The sequence below is a fragment of the Colletes latitarsis genome, chromosome 10 (genome assembly GCF_051014445.1).
Source record: "Colletes latitarsis isolate SP2378_abdomen chromosome 10, iyColLati1, whole genome shotgun sequence".
Lineage (NCBI taxonomy): Eukaryota > Metazoa > Arthropoda > Insecta > Hymenoptera > Colletidae > Colletes > Colletes latitarsis.
The window spans coordinates 15,408,007-15,430,266 of NC_135143.1; the positions used below are offsets into that span (position 1 = coordinate 15,408,007).

The window sequence follows — 22,260 nt, forward strand, 5'->3', positions numbered from 1 at the left end:
ATCCACTTTATTCGTTACTTACTGACAACTTCACCGATAGAATCAAAATTAAAATTCAGGAATCATAATCGTGCCATCAATTCACAAACTGTTCTTATTAATCAACTAAATTACCTTCGTTTTATAATTTATGATACACTCGAATCAGCGACCGATAGAAGGGATGAGCAAACAGAACTTTGGTTCTAATCGAATATGTTATTATTTTGTCTACTTTCTGGTAAACGTTTCATGGGGAGGGTTGAAACGGTTTACCCACAATCGGTAAAGTGTATTTTCGTTGAAACACTACAAGCTTCAGTTCTGCCCCCAAGCTATTTATTGAGTTCTGAAATATCAGAGCTATCGAAGCTCAAAGTATCCAGAAGAATAAAGTCTAAGGTTCCATGTTACCAGTTAAGGGTTGAAACACTGGGTAAGATCAATGAGACGCGGCAGTGGGGTTCCAGCAAATTAAACGACCAACCAATTTTCCAGCCAAAAGACTCGGGGAGCAATGCTTCTATCGCGCGACTTGCACTTTTACGGATCAGCATGCGACCTGCATCCAAGTGCAGCACAATGCTGTATGCGACTGCGAGGAGGGCTATCATAAGGTTGCCCTGTCCAGGCCTAACAAGAAAGTGTTCTGCGCCGAAGGTACACCGTGCCAATTAATTATTAAACACCATTGATACATTCCTAAAATTCCAACGAAACCGAATCGTTCATTTTCTTTGCATAGTCGTAAAATTGGATACATATTTAATTTTGTTTTGATCGTTATATCAAATTATTATTATAATTTGAAACAGAATTTTAATACCAATCAAAACAAGATGAAATATAGTTATTGCTAGGAAATGATTAAATGGCCTGCATGGAACAAAACAGCCAATGTGTAGATCTCGATCCTATCTCTATCGATGGCCTATGGAGCAATCCCTGGCGAGCTTTAATTCTCTTCTAAAGTGGTTGTATATCGAAACCTTGTAATCGCTATCTGTTGGCAGATCTGGTGCTGATAACAACGGATATTCCGACCCTGCTCTGTATAGCATCGGGAATAGCGATATTCACGGCGATGATATGCTTCGTGCTCAAGTTATTCAGTCGTGCGAGATACTCAAGGCCGCGGCACTATGCCAACGCGAATCACGCGCCGCCCATGCTGTTCTCCAGCGACACGGGTGAGTACTTGTGCAACAGATCGACGATCCACCGGGAAAATCGATCCCTCAATTCGTACAGGCTGGAATTTAACGAACCAATCGCGAATCAATTCACCGTTCCATCATTAACACGATGAGAAGTTTACGTTTTCAAATAATAATATTATTTGTCGGTGAACGTTCGCTTGCTCGTACGACCATATTTGAATATTTTGAATTTGTTTATTTTCTAAGGTAGAATCGCTCCCTTCCTGGTCGTACCACGATTACTAGGACACTCTGTAAATGCTCCCATATACATATATTGGTCCATGCCCTTTCGTTAAAATGGCGGTGTTCGACTGAACTCCCTCGTGCAAAGGAAAGTCGATATCATAAATAAGCTCTAACCTTGCTGGCGCTTATAATCGTTGCACTAACTTCGGCGAAACTGTTCTATATTCCGTTACAACGTTATCCTTCCCGCTGTGAAATCAATAACCTTAAGTATCGACGAAGAACTCTGTCACCTCCGAAGGTGTCTATTTTTGCTGTGCCCTATTTCGTTAGCAGACTTCGAGGTAGGTCTAATGAGTGAAACACAGTTAACGATTAGTTACGCGAGTCTTGTCTAAAATTGTTCCTGGAAACGAAACAGCTTATCTCGCTCGGGCGCCATTAAGTCGATGAAAGGAATTAACCTCCGATAACTCGCGTGACTTCCAGGAAACAATGCATTCCATTCTAAATCTAAGTCGAGAATAGAAGTAATTTATTTTGACAAAATGAAATATTTATATCTCAAGGAAGTAAAAGTCTCGATATTGTTTATTTGTTTAAGCGGCGCCTCAACCCAACGTTTGAAAATTCATACGTGTCGGTATTAATAAGTAAGCCATTGAATTAGTCCCACTGCTTGTCTGAAAGAGAGTAAAATCGCTCAAAGACTTCGTACACGGACAGGACTGACCTAGATCGATAAATACGACCTTGTTCTTTCAAAACTAATCGGGAAAATGGGAGAATGCTTGTTAAACGTTCAAGTCCAATTTAAGATAAAGTGGCGTACCCCAGAAGCCCGATAATTACAGGGAAACGGGACTGAAAGTTCTTGCAATTATCGAGATTCATGCAGTGATCGAAGTTTGCATGACCTTTTTTTGATCATCTATCAGGAACTCGAGCAATACTTCCTTACGAAATAGGTACTAGAACTACTCCAAGGAAATATAATCACCTTAAAGCAATAATCTCTTTGTGTCACAGGGTTAGAATCTAATTTGTCTGTTTATAAATGTACATTAAAATTAGAAAAAAATTTAAACAGGTATCCCACTGACGCTGCACGGCGGTCGACCATCCTCACGCGCCAGTCAGAGAAGCAGCACCGGAGGACCGTTGACCTACGCGTTCACCAGGAGGCCTAGCAGCGGCGGTAGCCGCGGTCCCTTGGTACCGGCGTCGAGAGCAGGTGCGGCACGTGCCGCCGCCATCTTGCTTATATCGTGCCACCTGCAGGCGACCAAAGGCGGGAACAAGCATCGACGTACCCTTAGCGACGTGGCTGAGGGATCGTCCGACGGCCTCGGTAGACGATCAACGATCTCTTTCTAACTCTTTCGTTGTCTGTCTTCTCTTCTCTTTGTCCGCATTCTTTCACACTTTGTACACCACCTCTGTCCGTTACTCTTCCTTTTCTTCTCGTTCGAATGATTCGTTCTTTGGCCGTGTCTCCCTTCTTTCTTCTTCCGTCATCCATTCGCTGTGAACCGGTCGACGAGATCCAACGCAATCGGTCAACAATTTTACGATCAAACGCAAACGAATCGATGACCTTCGGTCCAAAGATGGTTTTATTTGTTTTTTGATTTTCTGAACGATAGTTGCGTAACGTCAGAACACAGAAGACCGTTCACTGCCTACCATCCACTCCTTTCTGAGTATCTCTTAAACTTCTGCTCTTCTGACTATTTTTTCTCTCATCCTGCCCTACATGAGTCGCCTGCCAAGCGGGCGACACCGATGACGAAGAAGAAGAAGATGGTGTGATGGGTGCTTCGTACCAAGCCGTTGTCGCTGTTGTGTCGTAGTTGTTGTTATTGATACTTAGCGTCCCTTGTCCACCCTTCCGACTGCGTTTCCTGACTTTCTTCTTTCGTTCCAACGTCCACGGAGGGCCGAAGAAACGAGGGGAAACGCAGCCTCCGATTTCGTTCACGTTCCCGGACACGAAGAGGCCAACCCTCTCTTTCTCTGTTGTTTGCCAAGAATTAGAACGTTGTTCTATTCTTCGATGCAACGATGCGTTTTTACCGACTATGGCCGTGGCGGTGCTACCTAACGTCCGCAAACTACGTTATTCGTAAAAAAAAACAAAAAAATGAAACGAAAGAAAGAAAAAATTGAAAACGAATATCTGCATCACTCTTCCACCGTGTCTTACACATTCACGCCCCTGAAAGATACCATGTACACATACGTGTGGCATTCAAAATGTGAACACAAAGCTACATTCACGTGAATATGATTATAATGTAATGTCCAGTAATAAAGCGCTGCACGAGTGTGTTACGAGATAGCAAGATGGCAGCGGCCGATTTCGTTGCTCGTTAACGAACGAACGTTCTCTGGTAAGACGTAGAGAGACACGAAATCTTTACGCACTAGCTAGCTCGCTGCACACGCACGCACAATGGTGTCGGATCGCATGCGAGGGCCCGGCTTTCCAGATGACACTTGAATTTTAACGAACACGACAGTCTCACGTCCACGAAACGAGGTTAAATCTTCCAATTAAGCTTGCCCGTAATGTTTTCGCCGCTATTTATTCCCTCTTGCACTTTAAAAACGTCGCTTCGAGCCGACAACAAGAAGACGATGGAACCGCTTGCGTTCTAATTGGCGACCGCCTTCGTCATCTTCTGCTTTTGTTCCCAGAGCCGCGACGAACTTGCAAGGGATGCTCCGTCGATGTACGGTCGCGACGATTCTGGTTTGAGCTTTTTAAACGACCAGTAGGGTGGTCCTTAAAGGCTAAAATTTCTTGTCAAGTGCTTTTATCGCAATCCCTAAAGTTATAAGAGTCGATGAGAAAATCCGTGTCACGTTCCTCTGTAATGTTTACGTTACATCTAACGTTATAATACATTTCTATAATTTATTTGAACAAAAGGAAATCAAAGAATAAGGACCACCCTAATGAACGATCGTAATTTCGTCAGACGAAAATCCGTGTATTGGCGAAATAACAGAATGTTTTAACGAAAGGAAGATTCTACTCGAATCCAAAGCGATACACGGATTGTTTCGTTAGATGTGCTTGCTAGAAGAAAAAGAAACTTCTGCCTTTCGTGCTTTAGTGGTTGTTACGGGGACAAAATCAACCAGCAGCCGTGGTTGGCGACCGTGCCCCACCATTGTGTCGTTAGAAGCATCGCGTAGAAAAGTAGGAGTCGTCGATGTGGGAAACGTCCTTCGGCGTTCGGTTGACTTTGTCCCGAGTATAGCTATCTGTATGCAACAGAATGCACTGTCACTCTTTCTATGTCTGGCTGTGGATTTTCTGTCGCCTTTGAATATGCCGTTAATCAATAAAGACTCGTAACGAGGCGCTTCAATTAGGAACACTTGGACAGCTTGCGAGTACCTGTACTCGGTGCTCACGACATACGACTTCGATGACCCTCGACTTAAAAAAAAAGAAGAGATGTCATTTAAAATTTATTTTCAATGCCCGCTACAGTTAGACGCTTTAGATAGCTATCCCCTGTTATGAGAACCGTTATTGATTAGTGAGAAAAAACTCTTGTGGACAGACTCTGCCTGCATTCGCTTTCGCGTGTGCTCGCTGAAGAAGAACGCTTTTCATACGCTGCGCGTCACGATACACCAGCAACGCTCTCACTCTTGATAACAATTTTCACACTACAACAACTTTGCACGGTCGCCCGAGACCGAACATATAACAGAGCTCCTTCTCTCCGGTCACGGGAACTTTTGCACCACTTTTTTCGAATATATCCACCGATTTTCGCGAGATTACTCGAATTTTTTTATCTCCGTACACGATCCCGAAAATTTACTCTCGTCTCGCGGTTTTCTCTGTCATCCTTACTCCCTGGGCTTTGAAAGAATCGCAACGGAGCAAGAAGAGAGCCACTTTCGAAGCGCAGCCACGGAGCGCGATCATCAAGCTTGCATTCTCATCGGCAAATAATTAGCGGGCTGAACGATCCGGCGGAGCGCCCGTAATAATCGTATGCTCACCCCCGCGCTGATACCGACGATATCGTGGACCAGGCATGTCAAACTCAATTATCATTAAGAAATGATTTTTACTTTGGTCGTATTGAATCTGCCATCTTGAACTTCGTATATATTTTCACTGCAGCGATACTGGTACTGCCGTGCGTTGTATTTTCGAACTTCAAAGTGGTATATTAAAAATTTTTTAAAATAATAGAGACGTTACAAGCTCAGATTCAAATTCAAAGTAAAATACAAAGTTGATCAGGCCCGATTTTCAAGTATCCTCAAATAAATATATGGAATGGTGTGTTTGACACGCCTGCGTTGTAGAGAAACAAGAGTCACGCTGGTACATTTTAAATAGTCGAGCAGACGCAATTAGAGTCCGTATTCTGAACGACTTCAGCCTAGCAATTAACTCTTAGAGTAGCGAGAGAGAATAGGAACGTTCGTTCACGGACCTCGGACTCACCTTTACCCTTGTTTCCAATAGGTTCTCGTCGTCCTAGCTTAACCTCGGTTCACAGTTCGACGTCCTCGGCGCGTAGTTACAGCGCGCGACGCCTCGAGAAGGAAAGAAACGAAAAGGAACAACGCCAGGCCCTGCAGGAACTGAGGCTGGCCAAGCAACGGGAGCAACAACATCAGCAACAACAACAGGTGGCGCCAACGCCCAGCCCTAGGACTCCGCACTCTACGGACGAGCTGCTGCCCTCCGTGGAGGAAGGGAAAGAGGTCTTTTACAACGAGGTATCTTGCGAAATGTATACAGGGTGTTTCTAGATGACCGTCTCGTGAATGGTAGGAAATAGAAGACTTCCAGTTTTTTAACGTAGACCCAACATGGTTCAAACAAAATTAAACTCTCGAAGCTAACGAAACTAAAATAGTAAATTAGCAAAACGACAAGCAGTAAGTGTATCTCGAGACCATACTGAAAAGCTGATAAATAAGAGATATATCTTGAGTTAGAGCCCTCTTGCGAAACACCCTGAATAGGATAGTCGCGAGTCCGAGAACCGCGATGGCCCCAAGCGCCATCAGAACGCTATCGTCGATTTTCGAGACCGCTGATCGCAATGTTTATTACACGTCAGCAGGTGCCGACGACGTCGGACGCCATCGAGGAAACATTGGTGAAAACGACAGCCGTGACGACGACCAACGTGAACGCGAGCAGATTCGGTGAAATGACGCCGGTCACCACCTCGACAACGTCCATCTTCGAGACGAACATCGCGCCACGCGCCACCGGTGACATTTTTCAAGTGTAGTTAAGAACCAGACCGGAATCGGACGGAACGTGGGGGACTCGAATCGTCGACGGAATCGATGAAACCAATCGTCGTCGCGTCGGCGTCAGGGGACGGGAACCAGGTGCACGTACGCAACGCGTAACACGAAACACAATTCTAAACGAAACAATGTCCCCTATTTAAATGGCCAACAGTCAAGCGCCTAGGAGCAAGGGTCACCGAGAAGAGCATTCGAGTGATCGTCGGGTACCGGAAGTCCGCGCGTGTATCACGCCATCGCGGACGATGATGGCGCTTGAACGATAACTGTAGATCAGAGATGGGCAAAATTTTTATCTAGGCGCAAAGTTCGATTAACGACAAGCAACCTTTCGTCCGTTATCCGTTCGATGAAAATTGCTATTTGTGTTCGAAAATTAAATAACGTATTACGTTGAACCGGGGTTTTCCAAAATACGGTACGTGGGATCGTGCGTGGTCGCTACTCAATAGTACATCGAATACTGTTGATCCAGCAGAATAATGAATGTCTAATTACAGGCACCGTTGCCGCCTCCGTGCACGCCTACGATATTCAAATAGTTCGGGTGTTTCACGATCCTGACTGATAAGCCAATAGTAAATATACTGCCGTCTATAAGCAAAGATTCCAGGGAAAGAACTATCATTGTCGCAAAGTTTCAGTGTTTCGAAGACAAACTTTGTAATCTCCACCCCCTCCTATTGAATATTCTTCGTTTACATAGCGGTTTTCTGAATCTTTTTAAGAACGTTGAATGTTTCTCGGCCCCGTGTAACTTTTTTAAGTTGCTATGGAACGCTATTTGTGTTCTCATACGAAGAGATACTTTTACACTACATCTAATTTTTTCAGAATCTTTGAGCAATTATTTTAGCGGGAATCGTCGAAATAGTAATATAGTAGGTTATAAGTACTCCCCCCTCCCTAGTATTGCATGGATTAAGGAACAATATCTACTGTTCCGATTAGTATTAATATGCAAGCTATCTAATATTTCTGACTAGCTTGGTGCGATTAAACTTATGGACGGTAGTGTAAACAATTCAAGTCTTTACTTATCCGAAACTCGTGTTTTATAAAGTGTTAAAATTCCACGTTAATAAAATAATAGAATAAACGTTGCAACTAAATCGCTATACGGTTATTCGTCATCTATCGTTTAAACAAAATTTTGCTCATCTCTGCTGTAGATACGAAGGGTACAAAAATGGCGGAAGATCGTTAAAGCTGATATTTGTTCGAGCCACGCGCGAAGGCCTAGAAGAATTATTTATTCTAAAAGATATATTTTTAAATATCTAGGTACAGGAGGTACTTAGACACGGAGCCAGCTTTCAGAGGAAGATGTAAAGTCGATGTGATAAGAGAGAGCGCGTTCGGCTGTGAAACACGTAACATTCAGGAATATAACTAGTACCTCGATGCAGGTACGTAAAATGGTAACTCGACACGAAGGTGGTATGCACCATGTATTTAAGGGCCGAACGAGATTTCGCGAATGTTTCGAATCAACGTTCCTTGGCTGGAAACGTTGCAAGACTCGAATGGCACGTTTTAGATAATTAAACATTTTGACTATTTTGACCCGAGGGCCAATTTGCACTTTGCAACTACGTCACAGGCCATTTTTCGATTGTACCAACTCACATCATCGGATAAAAGCTATAACTGTGTAGAATTAAAAGCAAAACAATAATTTTCATAAAAATAAGCTAGTAAGATACATTTAATACACTTAAAAGACGTAGACGAGCTAAACAAAATTTGTTTTCTTGACCCTTACGTAGCATCCAATTTATTTTTCCATTTTTGAAACTATGAATAAGTGATGTAATTATTCATGACATGATTATTCCAGTGAAAGTATGCTAAACTCTTGCACCACGATTTGAATCACGAGTTAGAAATATAAATGTTGTTCGGTGTATAAGAACAACTAAGATTCCAAACACAAAAATATATATATAAATATTTGTCAGGAATTTTATTTCTTACGCATCGAAGAACGTTCCTACTTCGAACTCGTGTTAAATAATATTATTTCATATTTTTTAATACGAAGAAACAGAAGTAAATTTTATTGTAACAGCGTCGAATTTATTTCTTAGCAACAGTAACTTCTGAATCTGCCTTGAGTCGTGCCACTTTGCGGACAAGGATCAACGAGTGACGAGAAGAATAAAAGGTACATTCGGAATCATTTTTTATGGCTTAAATTTTTTAAGCATTTACGAATCATTAGTTCGTCGATGAGATTTTTTTACGAAGATTCAGAAAACGTCGAGCAATTGTACACAGAACAGATATCAAGCTTCTCGAGTTTGCACTTGAATGTTCAGTACGATATTATTATTGTACTTCGTTACAGTTTACTTACATATCAGTGAAATATCAATTTTTTGCTTTCCCTTATCAACGATTTCTCACACCAAACCTGGGCTAACCGTGATATCGATACTTCGTAGATCTTATTGCGTTAGTCAAGTATCTTGTCTGACATGCAAATTCTAGATTTTTGCGATCGAAATATCGATAAACCATTTGAAAGAACCGAGTGTATCTGGGAATTCCACGCTGATCTCGCGTTGTAAATTTCTACACAATTTTTTGCAACATCTACAGACAACTATTTGCTAAAATTTAATCACATATCAGCGACGGATTAAAACAATTCGAATGTAGAACAGATCGATCTAGGTGCAAAGTAAAAGATCGAACGAGGGACAAGTTTCGTTGGAAACGCGAAAAGTTTCGCTCGAAGATTACTCGATCGGATGCACAGGGTGACTCGAAAGTGACGTCGCGACTTGAGATCATTCTGGTCTCTAAACTCATTCGCGATACGAATAATTTTCTTCGAAGATGAGATCAAGTTCTTGCGAATAGAAGAAAATATATTACGTAGACGTTTTAATAAGTAGTAACTATATCACGAAAAGGTTGAAATTCACACAACACACAACTCAACCTACGTACAAACCACACGAGGAAATCAGTTTAAATCCCAAATATTACTTTAGATCGTACGGAAGAGAACTGATAAATTTTATCGAAAGCATTTTACAAAATGTGATATATTTTGTTCCAGCGAAAACTATTCCGAGTTTCGTCTTCGAAGAAATATTCTTAAAGCAAGCAATGAATTAACGAATAATTTTCGACGCCATTTTGCGAACCGCCCTGCGCGAATATGTAACCGTAAACACGTATAGTGGCATTAAATAGAAACAAAGCTGCGGAAGTATTCCTAAGAAATGCGATAAATGTTCTGCGCCAAAATTTATCTAAACAATCGCTGGGACATACTTGAAGAAAAGAAATAATTAAAAACGCACCTATATCAACGTACATTCCGTCTCACGTGAAAATACCGACGCGTTCAAATCGTTTCGTTTGCTCGAACGGAATTTGCTGCAATAGAAGAAAGCAATTGGCAGGGCATTCTCGAGTCGGTCGAGGCTAAATATACCTCTAATCTTAGATAAAAATACAAAAAAAAAGAAGAAAAACAAAAAATAAAATACCGTACAGGTGCTTCGACGCGTCGCGTCACCGGCGTCGCGAAAATCGTGCGGAAACTGATAAAAAATTGTGCCACGACCCTTGTTGTTTCGTTTTTCCACGTTACGAGCTTCGCGAAAGGTAAACAATCGACCAAATTCCGTATCGATCGCTGGAACAAACGAATTCCGTTTCTCCAGAAATTATAATACAAGCCAAATACTTCTCAATGTCGCTGAATTATTTATCGCGAATTAAGCTAGCTCGTTCCACGCATCGTCGTAATTATGAAATTAAATATTTCTCGACTCGCCTGGATTCCGAAGGGCAATTCCAGAATGGTATGATCTACAGTCACGAAACGTCGATTCCATCCTCCGAGTTTAGAAAATAAAATTTAATTATTGAAACAGAATTGTTAATACAAGCGTTATCGTTCACGAATTATTGAAAAACGTTTGCAAATAATATTTGTAACAAAGAATTGTTTAAAAATGATTTCTTAATTAAAATGGTTTCATGCGTCTTCCTATATTCGTTTGAGATTCAAGCGATTACGAAATCATTTTAAAAGAAATTGAATGAGAAACGATCAAGCCCAGAAAACACAAATTTGAAATAGCTACGAGGTGGTCTATCTTTTGAAATTTCCCTTTCCTATCGTATATTTTTCAAAAGCTAAATATAATTTGGATTAAAGAACAATAATGCTTGGATGAACATTGTTTTTAAATAATATTTTCGGGCAGGACAACAATTTGTATGATTAAAAATTATCTTTATTTTGATGAATCTCGTGAAATTTTGTTCGCGTCGTGTCGTTCATTGTTGCGCGTATATCGTGGCACACGATTTTCTCGAGTCGCTCGGCTCGCCAATGTAAATTGTAGTGATAAAAATCGTTAAAAATGAAATTATACATATATTATATACGTACACGTGTAAAATACGTAAGAAGCGATCACGCACGGGGGGCTGTGTTGCATTTCACGTGGAGAAAAGAAACGAAAGATGCCTGCCTAGAGCGAGAGCAAACAAACGTATATCGACGTCTCGTGTTCGAATAATTGCGCTGCCTTTCCCGATTAAAATAATTAACAAACCACACACGTTACACGGTACATACACAAAAACAAAGAAATAAACACACACGCGTACGCACAGAGATACAAACACACATACACATACGCAACATACAAACAAAAGAGTAAAAAGAAGTAGAGAGACAAAAGAGTCTTAAGGAACATTCTCGCGATTCTACACGACTCCACGTATTAAATACTCGCGATGGAATCTTATTCTTTACCACTTTAAAGCGACACCGGGTGGAACGCGCGTACAAACACGTCGCGCGTTTCATGAATCGATCGCGATCGAATGGTCTCCGTCGCCGTTAAGCGAGTAAATTAACAGAATTATATCGTCGCAACCCGCATAAATATTATTCCGAACTAATCGACTCGACCCGCCGCCTGATTTATAAAAACCAAAGAAATAAAACAAAAAAGAATGGTCGATGTTCGCAGCGTTATCGTTTTATCCCAATTTTAAATGTTTACTGTATGATAAAATTGTAATATAGTCGTTGGGCAAATAAAGCTCGTTTTTCGATATATGTATTATACATGCGCATCGTAGAACATTCCGTCCATAGCACTTCCTCCGTCGACCTTATTAGCTAGTGTCAAAGCTGAGATTCGAACAGTCCTACTTGCTTACAAACGACAACATTTCTTTTGTCTGATCGATATCGAATCGAGTTAATGAGCGGGTGTCCACCGCACGAGGCATAAATTTCAGAAATTTTCTTTAATTTTGCATGATCCGGCGTATCGCCACGATCTAAAAGTGCCAATAGGAAAGCCGAAATCGTGAGCCGCCTAACAGAGTAACGCCTGGTGCCTCGAAGACAACACGTACAAGCGAAGCACGCGATACTTAGAGAATTTTATTTCGAAATTCGAGTGTCAAATTTACTGCAACGATGGAGGAAGAAATAACCATTCGAGTGGAAGACAACCCTTCGAAACCGGAATGCACGCTGCGCCCCATAATGTACGTCTCTTGGTTCCTGGGAGTCGGAGTCGCGCGTCCTAGCAAATGTCCTAAACCGATCACTATGATCCTTCGCCTGTTTCACTTTGCCGTTTGCACGGTGATCGTTGCTTTCGCCGCGATGGATTTCGCGAAAAACTTCGGTAAAGTGTTCACCAGCGAGCTATTCGAGATCATGTACTGCATGAACGAGACTATTCGCCACGTCTCGGCGTATTACTATGTCTACCACGTGATACAACAGTACGACAAGTGGCCTGAACTGACGAGAAAGATAAAATTGTTGGACGAACACATCGACAAAGAGTTACCGATAAACGACAGACCAGTCAGAATTAAACAGATCCTGGCTATTCTGATAATCTGTTTGCTCGGCCCTGTATCGCTGGCTGCTCACGTTTGCTATTATTATTTCACTGCTCCCGAACAGATCTTCGCGTCCGATCTGCTTCTTTATTACACGATCGCCCAGACCCTGACGAACAGTTTCGTGTTCGACATCGTCGTGTACATGGTCTGCCAGAGATTCAGAGCGATCAACGGGACGATCGAGCAGTTGGACGAAAGATTGGGCGCGTACTGGGTTGCCTCGAAGATTCGGAGGATCAGAAAGCTACACAGTGGCACGTAAAAAGTTTTTGGAAAGTTTCAAATGCTGTACAAGAAAATATTACGCTTCTTTACAGCAATTAAGAGTACTTCCCAAAAATTCAAGCATCGATTCTCTCCTTGCAGAAGCATGCTCCGTGATAGCGACGATAAACGAGATCTATGGAATAGATCTGTTGTTGTGTTCGACGAACGCGTTCATAACGGTGGTCGCGAAGCTCTTTAGAATCTACATGAGCGCGGCGGAGCATAAAATCGGTTTCATATTTTTGAACAACATCATCTGGATGATCTACGGTGGCCAATTCATCGTGATGTGTTGGGTATGCACGTTGACGCACCGGGAGATAAATAAAATTGGCCCGTATGTGGAGGAGTTCGTGTTGAATATCCAAAACGCGACGAAATTCGATAGATCGACAGCTTTCAGAAGTTTGCGTAACAAAGAACCAACACGGTTGAAGATCTACGACGATCGATCCACGATGAGTCTAAACGGTTTCGGCATGGAAAGTCTTTTGCGAACGAACTTCGAGCGTGATTGCGTCCGTAACGAAGCTAACGATTTCGCGTTACAGTTGCAACAATATCGCGTTAAATTTACGGCCTGCGACTTTTTCGAAATGGACAACTCCTTGCTGACGAGAGTGAGTATAATAAAAATATTTCCTATTTGTTAATAATTGCTAAATTCTTTTCAGTTCGTCAGCGTTATTACCACGTACTTGATCATTCTCGTTCAGTTCTATAAACCCGAGGAGACCTCGAAGTCTCAACTTTCATAAAATGAACAATATGTAATCAAAACAATGATCTCTTAAGAGGAATTCAGTCAAATAAGAATAAGAAATTATATAATATATAAATAAATTTATTTAAATACTTTTCTTACAAAAAGAAAATTGTAGAAGCGGTGAGGGGTATAACGACGATAAGGGATCAGTCGGATATTAAGTTACAGTATTTCTGTAATATTATATAAATAAAATTTATTCAAATACTTTCTCACAGAAAATAGTTTCTGGTATCACAAAATCTGTTGCGTGTAAACTATGTAAGTCTCTGCGTGGGCTATGAATGTATGGCGTAAAATAAATACATGAGAAACGAAATTCTTTGGTGCATTGGACGATGTGTAAGTTATTAGTCTACTTCTTCGATGGTTGGTCCGCCGGCTCCAGCGGTGGCACCGCCGCCACCTGGTGCAGCACCTGGGAACCCACCAGGAACAGGTCCGGCGCCGCCCTGGTACAGTTTCGTGACGACAGGTTTGCAAACGGCTTCCAGCTCTTTTTGCTTGTCAGAGAACTCTTCCTTCTCCGCCAACTGATTCGCGTCCAACCAAGCGATTACCTCGTTGCATTTTTGAATGACCTTATCTTTCTCGGACGCATCGATCTTGTCTTTAATTTTGTCATCCTCCATTGTGCTCTTTATGCTAAAGCAGTATGATTCCAGAGCGTTCTTCGCACTTATTCTCTCGCGTTGCTGTTCATCCTCGTTATGGTATCTTTCCGCCTCGTTCACCATTCTTTCGATGTCCTCCTTGGACAGTCGTCCTTTGTCGTTGGTGATAGTGATCTTGTTCACTTTTCCAGTCGACTTCTCAATCGCAGAGACGTTCAGGATACCTAAAATTGTTACACGAAATGTTCGACAATGAACGGGATGAAAACAAATGAAATAATTATAATTTAAAAAACCAAAAATACAATACTGGAAACCGTTACTTTATTTTATTCCAAATTTTAATGAAAATTTTTGCTGTGTACATACCATTAGCATCGATATCGAATGTGACTTCGATCTGAGGCACACCCCTAGGTGCTGGTGGGATACCGATCAACTCAAACTTGCCAAGAATATTGTTGTCCTTAGTCATAGCTCTCTCTCCTTCGTATACTTGAATGAGTACACCCGGTTGATTATCGGAGTACGTGGTGAATGTTTGCGTCTGCTTGGTCGGTATCGTTGTATTCCTCTTGATTAAAGTTGTCATAACGCCACCGGCTGTTTCTATACCGAGAGACAGCGGTGTGACATCCAATAGTAAAAGGTCTTGAACTGCTTCGGATTTGTCACCGTGAAGGATAGCTGCTTGTACAGCGGCTCCGTAAGCAACAGCCTCGTCGGGATTGATGGATTTGTTCAATTCCTTTCCGTTGAAGAAGTCTTGGAGCAGTTTCTGAATTTTTGGTATTCTGGTGGATCCACCGACCAAAACGATACTGTGAATTTGAGCTTTGTCCATCTTGGCGTCCCTCAAAGACTTCTCGACCGGGTCCAATGTGCTTCTGAACAAATCGGCGCACAGTTCTTCGAATCTAGCCCTCGTGATGGACGTATAGAAATCGACACCCTCGAAGAGAGAGTCGATCTCGATGCTAGCTTGCGTTGACGAGCTCAGAGTTCTCTTCGCCCTCTCGCATGCTGTTCTCAAGCGCCTCAAAGCTCTTTTGTTTGTGCTCAGATCTTTCTTGTACTTCCTCTTGAATTCCTGAACGAAGTGGTTCACCATCCGATTGTCAAAGTCCTCTCCGCCTAGGTGAGTATCACCGGCCGTCGATTTCACCTCGAAGATGCCGTCCTCGATCGTTAGGATCGATACATCGAACGTACCACCGCCCAAATCGAAGATCAGAACGTTCTTTTCACCGGCAGCTTTCTTATCGAGACCATACGCTATCGCAGCTGCGGTCGGTTCATTTATTATTCGTAAAACATTTAAGCCTGCTATCGCTCCAGCGTCTTTCGTAGCTTGTCTCTGAGAATCGTTGAAGTATGCTGGGACAGTGACCACAGCGTTTGTGACAGTCTTTCCCAAATACGCTTCCGCAGTTTCCTTCATCTTCGTGAGAACCATCGACGACACTTCCTCCGGGAAGAAGGTCTTTGTTTCACCCTTGTACGAAACCTTGATCTTCGGCTTACCACCATCGCTCACCACCGTGAATGGCCAGTGTTTCATATCGCTCTGTACCGTTGCATCATCGAACCGACGACCAATCAACCTCTTTGCGTCTATGCAATTAATCAAGTATCAGTAAACGTGCTACACGAGCAAGAAATGGAGCAGTAGCGAGGAAGATGATTGCATTGTTAATGGTGAAAGGAAGTTGAGTGTATAATTACGTGATCGTTTCCTGTTAGTCTTCTATGCTCGTACAAACAACACCACACGCGAAAATGATTTTGAAATGAATAAAAGCTCATGATGGGAACATATGGAAATGTTGATATTGTACGTGGAAACAAGAGATGATTTTTACAAAAATATATGTGCTACCGTTAAAATTGCATGTATATACGAAAATACAAAATAGCAGAATACAGTGTGGAAGATACGAAATCATCGTAATAGCTGGCAAGAGTAAGAAAATTGTTGTTATGTTACTCTATAATTGTCGCAACGGAAAGAGGGCAGATGTTTGTGTTGATAAATACGACGCAGAACAGGTAGGTTGAGCAAGATCAGTTACGAGCTCCACTGTGACAATATAATTCGCTCGACTATGTCTTCGAATATTGAAAAAGTAAATTATCTTGAATAAAAAACATTCTGGACATATGTAGCGTTACGTGACAGGATACACATATATCGATATAACGAACTATGATTACCGAATTACGTAAGAGCCGAGTGCTAAAAACAGAACGACCAATTTCTGTTTCAAAATCTGAATAATAAATTGCAACCTTTGCATAATTTTAACCGCATAATAATAAAAACATTATGCATAAATATATTTAATTATATTATCGATGTATCATCGTATTGTTGATCGATGTACAAACGTTGTTCCGACGTTGTTGTTAATATATTTTTGTAAAGGATAAAAGAATATTTCTTTGCCTTATTAGATCGTATAATACATTAATGAAGATTTAAATAATTTTTACTTTTTATATTAGCAGAATTTTTATCTGTGGGTGATAACTATTTCAATTTTTGAAAAGGACAAAGTGAAGGTCGAAACGTAGAATTATTTACGTTTTTGTTAACAGTTTGTACGCTCTGGAGGATCTAATTAAATTTACGTTCTGTGAACATTTTTACATATGTATATTCATGATGTTGATAAAATGCCAACAGTGTTATATTGTTAAACAAAATTATGACAAATGTATTAAAGGAACTCGTGAATGAAAGAAAAATGTAAAAAGAAAAATTGCAAAGCAGTATAGGATTTCAAATAATTTGATTCACTCACCAAAGATGGTGTTATTTGGATTCATCGCGACCTGATTTTTGGCCGCGTCACCGATCAGTCTTTCGGTGTCTGTGAAGGCGACATAACTCGGTGTGGTTCGGTTTCCTTGATCGTTGGCAATGATCTCAACTTTTCCATGCTGGAAGACACCCACGCAAGAGTACGTGGTGCCTAAATCGATTCCAACTGCTGGTGCTTTTGCCATGTTTTATAGCTGAATGCAAAAATAGAATAAGTTAGGAAATACGTCACGTCGAATAAATCCGCGTCCTTGCTGTATATCGAGCAAAAAAAAAAAGTGAAATCGATTCGTGTTTCGGTAGATACTTTACGTTATTTTAATTTTGAATCGAAATGTACATACACACAACGAGTCAGAAAATGAGTCGCAATAAGAGACGATGCTTCAGGTTACAAATATCACTAGAAGTTTACCAGTTGTAATAACGCGCAGTATTTATAGCAACCCAAAATCGTACGAATTACGTTGCAGTTTACTCTAGGTTACCGTCAATTGGCATTTCAATCGTAAACTGTAACGCATCGACGATAGAACGTTACACAAATCACCTTGCCAAAAATTTAAAGATAAAAATGTTGACAACCCATCTTCAAATCTTTAAAACAATCGAACTAGGACGAAACGTAACGATACGTCGTCAGTAATGATGCAACTTCAACGTAACGTTTCTATCGTTACTGACACACTTCGTAATATTAAAAAAATTCATGAAAAAATTAAACGAACACGATTCCGAAATATATATGTACCTTTCGTTTTGTTAGTTTCTCGAGTATCTCAATGAATCTCAATGAGTCGTAGTTTCGACACTGAACAAGTGTAACGTTCACCGTTCGCTTGCTAAATTCTTACTGAGGGCTAGCCGCGCTGCGGCTCTTTTAATACACCAAATCTCGCGCTTCGAGAATCTTCCATAGATGACCAATCGTGGCAACTTCGTGATTCAACCGCGCAATCCTATTGGCTCAAAACTCTCGAAGCATCGAGAACGAGGACAACCATATCGGAACGATAAGCAATCTCGCGAGAATAAGAGAGATAGCAATCGAAACATAAGAAAACACAGGAAAGTTCTGGAAGATCGCGGTTATAATTAGCACTCTAAATCTTGTTTATCTAAAAATGGACTCGATAACATCAAGGATATCGAAAACAATAAATGAGCCGTATAAAATAAATGTTACTTTTTACCAAATTAGATAACTTTTTTTCGAAATTGCAATATAATAGATCGATTTGAAATAACGTACAAATGTATTATACATATTTTTACGATTAAATTCTACTTACGTTTGTAAAACAAAATTATTATTTTCAATACAAATGGGCGTTGGATTAGTCAACACTCATTTTTTAATACACGAAGTAAATTAGATAATCGAACCATAAATGACAAAAACAAATTTATCAATATTAAACGTGCGTTTAGTCATGTATACGTATCAGTATTTTACATAAAATTATATTGCACCGAAAATGTTACTACAGTGTTAAAAATAGTATGAGCTCGATTCCGTAATCCATGAATAAAAACTTCTCTCAATTCGAATTTATTTCCACGTTTACGTAAGAAAACGTTCAAATGCGATTTTATGCGAATTCAAGATTGATGAATATTTAGAAATAAAGGTCAACGAATATATTACATCGCATTTCAGCAGTACCTTTATAATATACCTTATTTCAAATGCGTGTTCTAATTTTAAAATAGCCGGATTCGTATTGATAAATCGATATAACTGTGTTTATAAGTATTGTTACATCATAGCAAATTACGTTACTAAACATGTTAATAGATGAATATACAAATTAAACAGAAGAATATTTTAAATAAAAATAACCATAGCTAAGTAAGTTATTCGCTAATTCGAATAATACCTCGATACTCAATTTTGGAACATTCTCGATTATTCATGCTCTGTCTGGAATTTTCCTTTCAAAATTATATCCATGAAGCAATGTACATATGTGTGGATACGTATATACAGTGCATTGATCTAAAGATTACAGTAACTTCTTTTCGAAGTTGGCAATCTTTATTGAATTACACATTAGTAACATTAGCTTTAAAAAGTTAGAGTACGAAACTTGTATTTTATATATAATATACTTCCATCGCAACTACAAAGACTGTATTCTTTTAGAGAAAATTTCTTATTTCTATTTCTTTTAGATCTAGGATTCCCAAATATTCTAGGTAAGACAGTAAGACAACTTCTAGAATGAAAAAGTTACCAAAGCAGAACATTATGCATCGACTATAGGAAGTGCTTTCTATACATATATCTTTCCTTCAATGCATCATATATAACCTTACTATTACAGAAGGATTAAAAAACAAGGCAAAAAATATATGCATAAGGTGACGGAAAATAATAGTAATTAATCGTAAAATAATGCAGTATATATGACAAATGGTATTTTGTGTTTACTACGTACTATTTGTATTTAGTATATATAAAAAGTAACAAAATAATATAGTACTGATTTGCTTAATATTTCTAGTTGTTAATATTGGAACAAATTAAACCCAAACTTTTAACCGTGCCAATTAACATTAGATTTCATTCGTCTGTCCATTGGGATTCCATTCATATAAATATTTGTTCCGCAATAGTATTGTGTACTGGAATAGCAAACATATTGGCATATTTTTAAGAATTCCGAATATTGCTTTTTATTCTTTACTGATTTGAAAAATTAATCCACTTTTCAGTTACAGATTTTTGCATGCTCATCTGAATCAAAATTTGTATTGCAATTATCATAGAAAGCAATACATTTTCCTAAACAATTAATTTCTTTTAACGTACTCGTAAGTAATGTTTTATTGCTGGTCATCATTCTTTTTTGTGTGCAATTTCAATGCTTTTGTAATTGAAATATTGGGTAATAATTGGCAATATTTTTAAATCTTTAAAAATCTAAATATGGTATATTCTCAAATGAATAAGGAACTAAGAGACTTCTTTAATTAAAGCTTCTGTTTTAGTTTTTACAGAAGAAATTCATGTTGCCACTTCTGAATTTGTGCAGTCTACAGAAATTGAAATGATGCACTGCTGCGTGATAATATAATGTTAACTCTACAGCTGCAATTTTATCAACCAATTTAAAATTGTATATTATATATTTATCAATTTTTAAGTTACAGTCAGCAACTCCAATATTACTTTTATGCAGATTAAAAGCAATATTTAAAGTTAGTTCACAGATTTGACAAAATGCTTCATTCTCTTTTGTGGTAGCTTTAATTGTTTTATAATGATGTTGTATATTTTCATGAAATTTATACTTTCTTTTGCTCATGCTGTACTCTAATAAGGAAATCATTTAATGGCATAGAAGTTACTGATGATAATGTAATTAGAGAAATAAAATTACATTTATTTTCAAAATTAACAGGTAATATGTTACCTTCTAATAACGAACAAACTTTTGTTTAATTTGAACAATGTAAAAAACTTTAATTTTAGAATTATACGAGCGTAAGATAAAAAAATAGCTTTTGCTCTAAACGTTCGTCAATGTAGCGATACAGGACGAGATTCTTGAATTTGTAAAATATTGCTGTTTTACTATTCTCCCGTCTCTATTTAAATCACAAAACACATAGAAATAATGAATTATTAGAAGTACCGACCAGTGATTACTGGACAATAGACACAAGTATAGATTTCGAAGCGTTGAATTCTTTCAAGTAATATTTACGTAAAACGACATAGGCTTCATAATAGTTATAAAACTTATTTATATTGCCGTGCTACTATTTGAGTTAGGCATACAAGAACGTAAAAATATTCAAACAATAAGGTATTAAATTTTGTAGTGCTTACCGCTGCCTGGAAACATTTCGATTCCTTCCAATTTTACGGAACTGAGTTGTTTTATTTTCTGCCTCGTCTTACGTTCCCTTTATTGTATTCGTCGAAGTAAATTTTTGATCACTTATATAAATATGCACCGTCACTAAACTCTAAAATATATATATATTTCATTATCAAAAGTTTTAGAAAGATCTTTTTATCCCGCCATTCGGATTACTTACATTTTTACAAATGAAGATATTTCGTAGGTATTCATACGCCTCTTTGCGCGGGGAACTACTTTCTCCGCGGAGAGAATTGGCCAATCATAACGTTCGACTCAACTCTAGTCTTGTTTTCTGCCTTGTCTTACGTTTCCTTTATCGCATTCTTCGAAATAAATTTTTGATCACTTATATAAATGTACACGATCATTAAACTATAAATATATATATCTCATTATAAAAAAGTTTTAGAAAGATCTTTTTATCCTGTCATTCAGATTGCTTACATTCTGCGAAATAGAGATATTTCGTAGGTATTCATACGCTTCTTTACGCGGGGAACTATTTTCTCTGCGAAGAGCTTTGGCCAATTGTCGTTGTTCGACTGAACGTGTTCTGACTTGCTTTCGAACTTCGATTAATGCAACACGTATTCTTGGCATCTTCCGAAAAATTTTTCTACAGTATGACTGTTTTTTGTCATTTAGGCGGATTACGAAATATAACATTACGAACATTGAAATGATAATTAGGTGAGTTATCCTTGAATAATATAACCTTTATGGGGAAATGGTACTGACGTCATTGGAAATACTATTTTTTGTTTGGAAATATCATTTTACCCTACTATTTCAAGGGATTTTCTTTGCCATTTTGTAGCTATGTATTTGCCTCTTGTCTGGTAGGCGACGAGTGATGCACGACAATGCAAAAATTAGGTACAGGTAAGAAATTTTAAACAATTCTATACTTCGTTTAGATAAAATTGGAGATCATGTTTGCTGAATTTTAAAATGTTGAGTAAGGATTAGTTTGTATTAATTCTATAGAATATCTGAAATATATTCTTTTGGTCGAATATTCGAAATCTTTCTAACGGTCATTAATCGTCTTTCACGAAAAGTCCACGAGTTTCCCTCCACACGGAATTATTTCGCGGATTCCTCGACCAATCGCGATCGCCGATTTATGTATGTGCGTAAGGATACATTTTCTGTCGAGACATTTCGCTTGAAATTTGTTCGTGACGACATCGTTCTTTCTCAGATGAGCATAAATTCATTTTTTGTAGGTTATTATATCGTGTTTCGTGTACTCGAAGTAATAAAATATGAATAACAAATAAAAAGAAACTTGTATTCATAGTTTTCGACCTAAATTTAGCGATGTTATCAG

At 39.1% G+C, this 22,260-nt stretch overlaps 3 protein-coding genes and 1 long non-coding RNA gene across 9 annotated transcripts in view; 3 read left to right on the forward strand and 1 right to left on the reverse strand.

Moving 5' to 3' along the window:
• The window catches only part of LOC143346039 (uncharacterized), a 214,352-nt gene that overhangs the window by 6,404 nt on the left and 185,688 nt on the right, over positions 1-22,260 (forward strand). Inside the window, exons 3-7 of one of the 6 annotated variants that reach the window (XR_013080370.1) lie at positions 478-639; positions 993-1,169; positions 2,458-2,718; positions 5,872-6,128; positions 6,476-7,303. Coding sequence is in view for 5 of the 6 variants with exons in the window: in XM_076773768.1 (XP_076629883.1) it covers positions 478-639; positions 993-1,169; positions 2,458-2,718; positions 5,872-6,128; positions 6,476-6,652 (1,034 nt within the window). In the remaining variant the exon portion in view is untranslated. Of the gene's footprint in view, positions 1-477; positions 640-992; positions 1,170-2,457; positions 2,719-5,871; positions 6,129-6,475; positions 11,782-22,260 lie in introns of those variants that run through there. The other 5 variants (XM_076773770.1, XM_076773771.1, XM_076773772.1 and 2 more) reach the window with 5 other exon arrangements.
• On the forward strand, positions 12,142-13,606 carry LOC143347267 (uncharacterized). The gene is made up of 3 exons (XM_076776324.1): positions 12,142-12,835; positions 12,948-13,468; positions 13,523-13,606. Exons 1-3 carry the CDS (start codon positions 12,142-12,144, stop codon positions 13,604-13,606), a joined length of 1,299 nt encoding a protein of 432 aa, XP_076632439.1.
• On the reverse strand, positions 13,785-17,957 carry LOC143346452 (heat shock 70 kDa protein cognate 4). Its single transcript, XM_076774551.1, has 4 exons — positions 17,804-17,957; positions 17,033-17,246; positions 14,598-15,842; positions 13,785-14,452 (listed from the first exon to the last, which is right to left on the reverse strand). The coding sequence occupies exons 2-4, from the start codon at positions 17,235-17,237 to the stop codon at positions 13,965-13,967; spliced, it is 1,938 nt and encodes a 645-aa protein (XP_076630666.1). The 5' UTR covers positions 17,238-17,246; positions 17,804-17,957; the 3' UTR covers positions 13,785-13,964.
• LOC143346681 (uncharacterized) lies at positions 19,370-20,364 on the forward strand. The gene is made up of 3 exons (XR_013080490.1): positions 19,370-19,471; positions 19,777-19,869; positions 20,047-20,364. It is a non-coding gene; the product is annotated as an uncharacterized LOC143346681 (long non-coding RNA).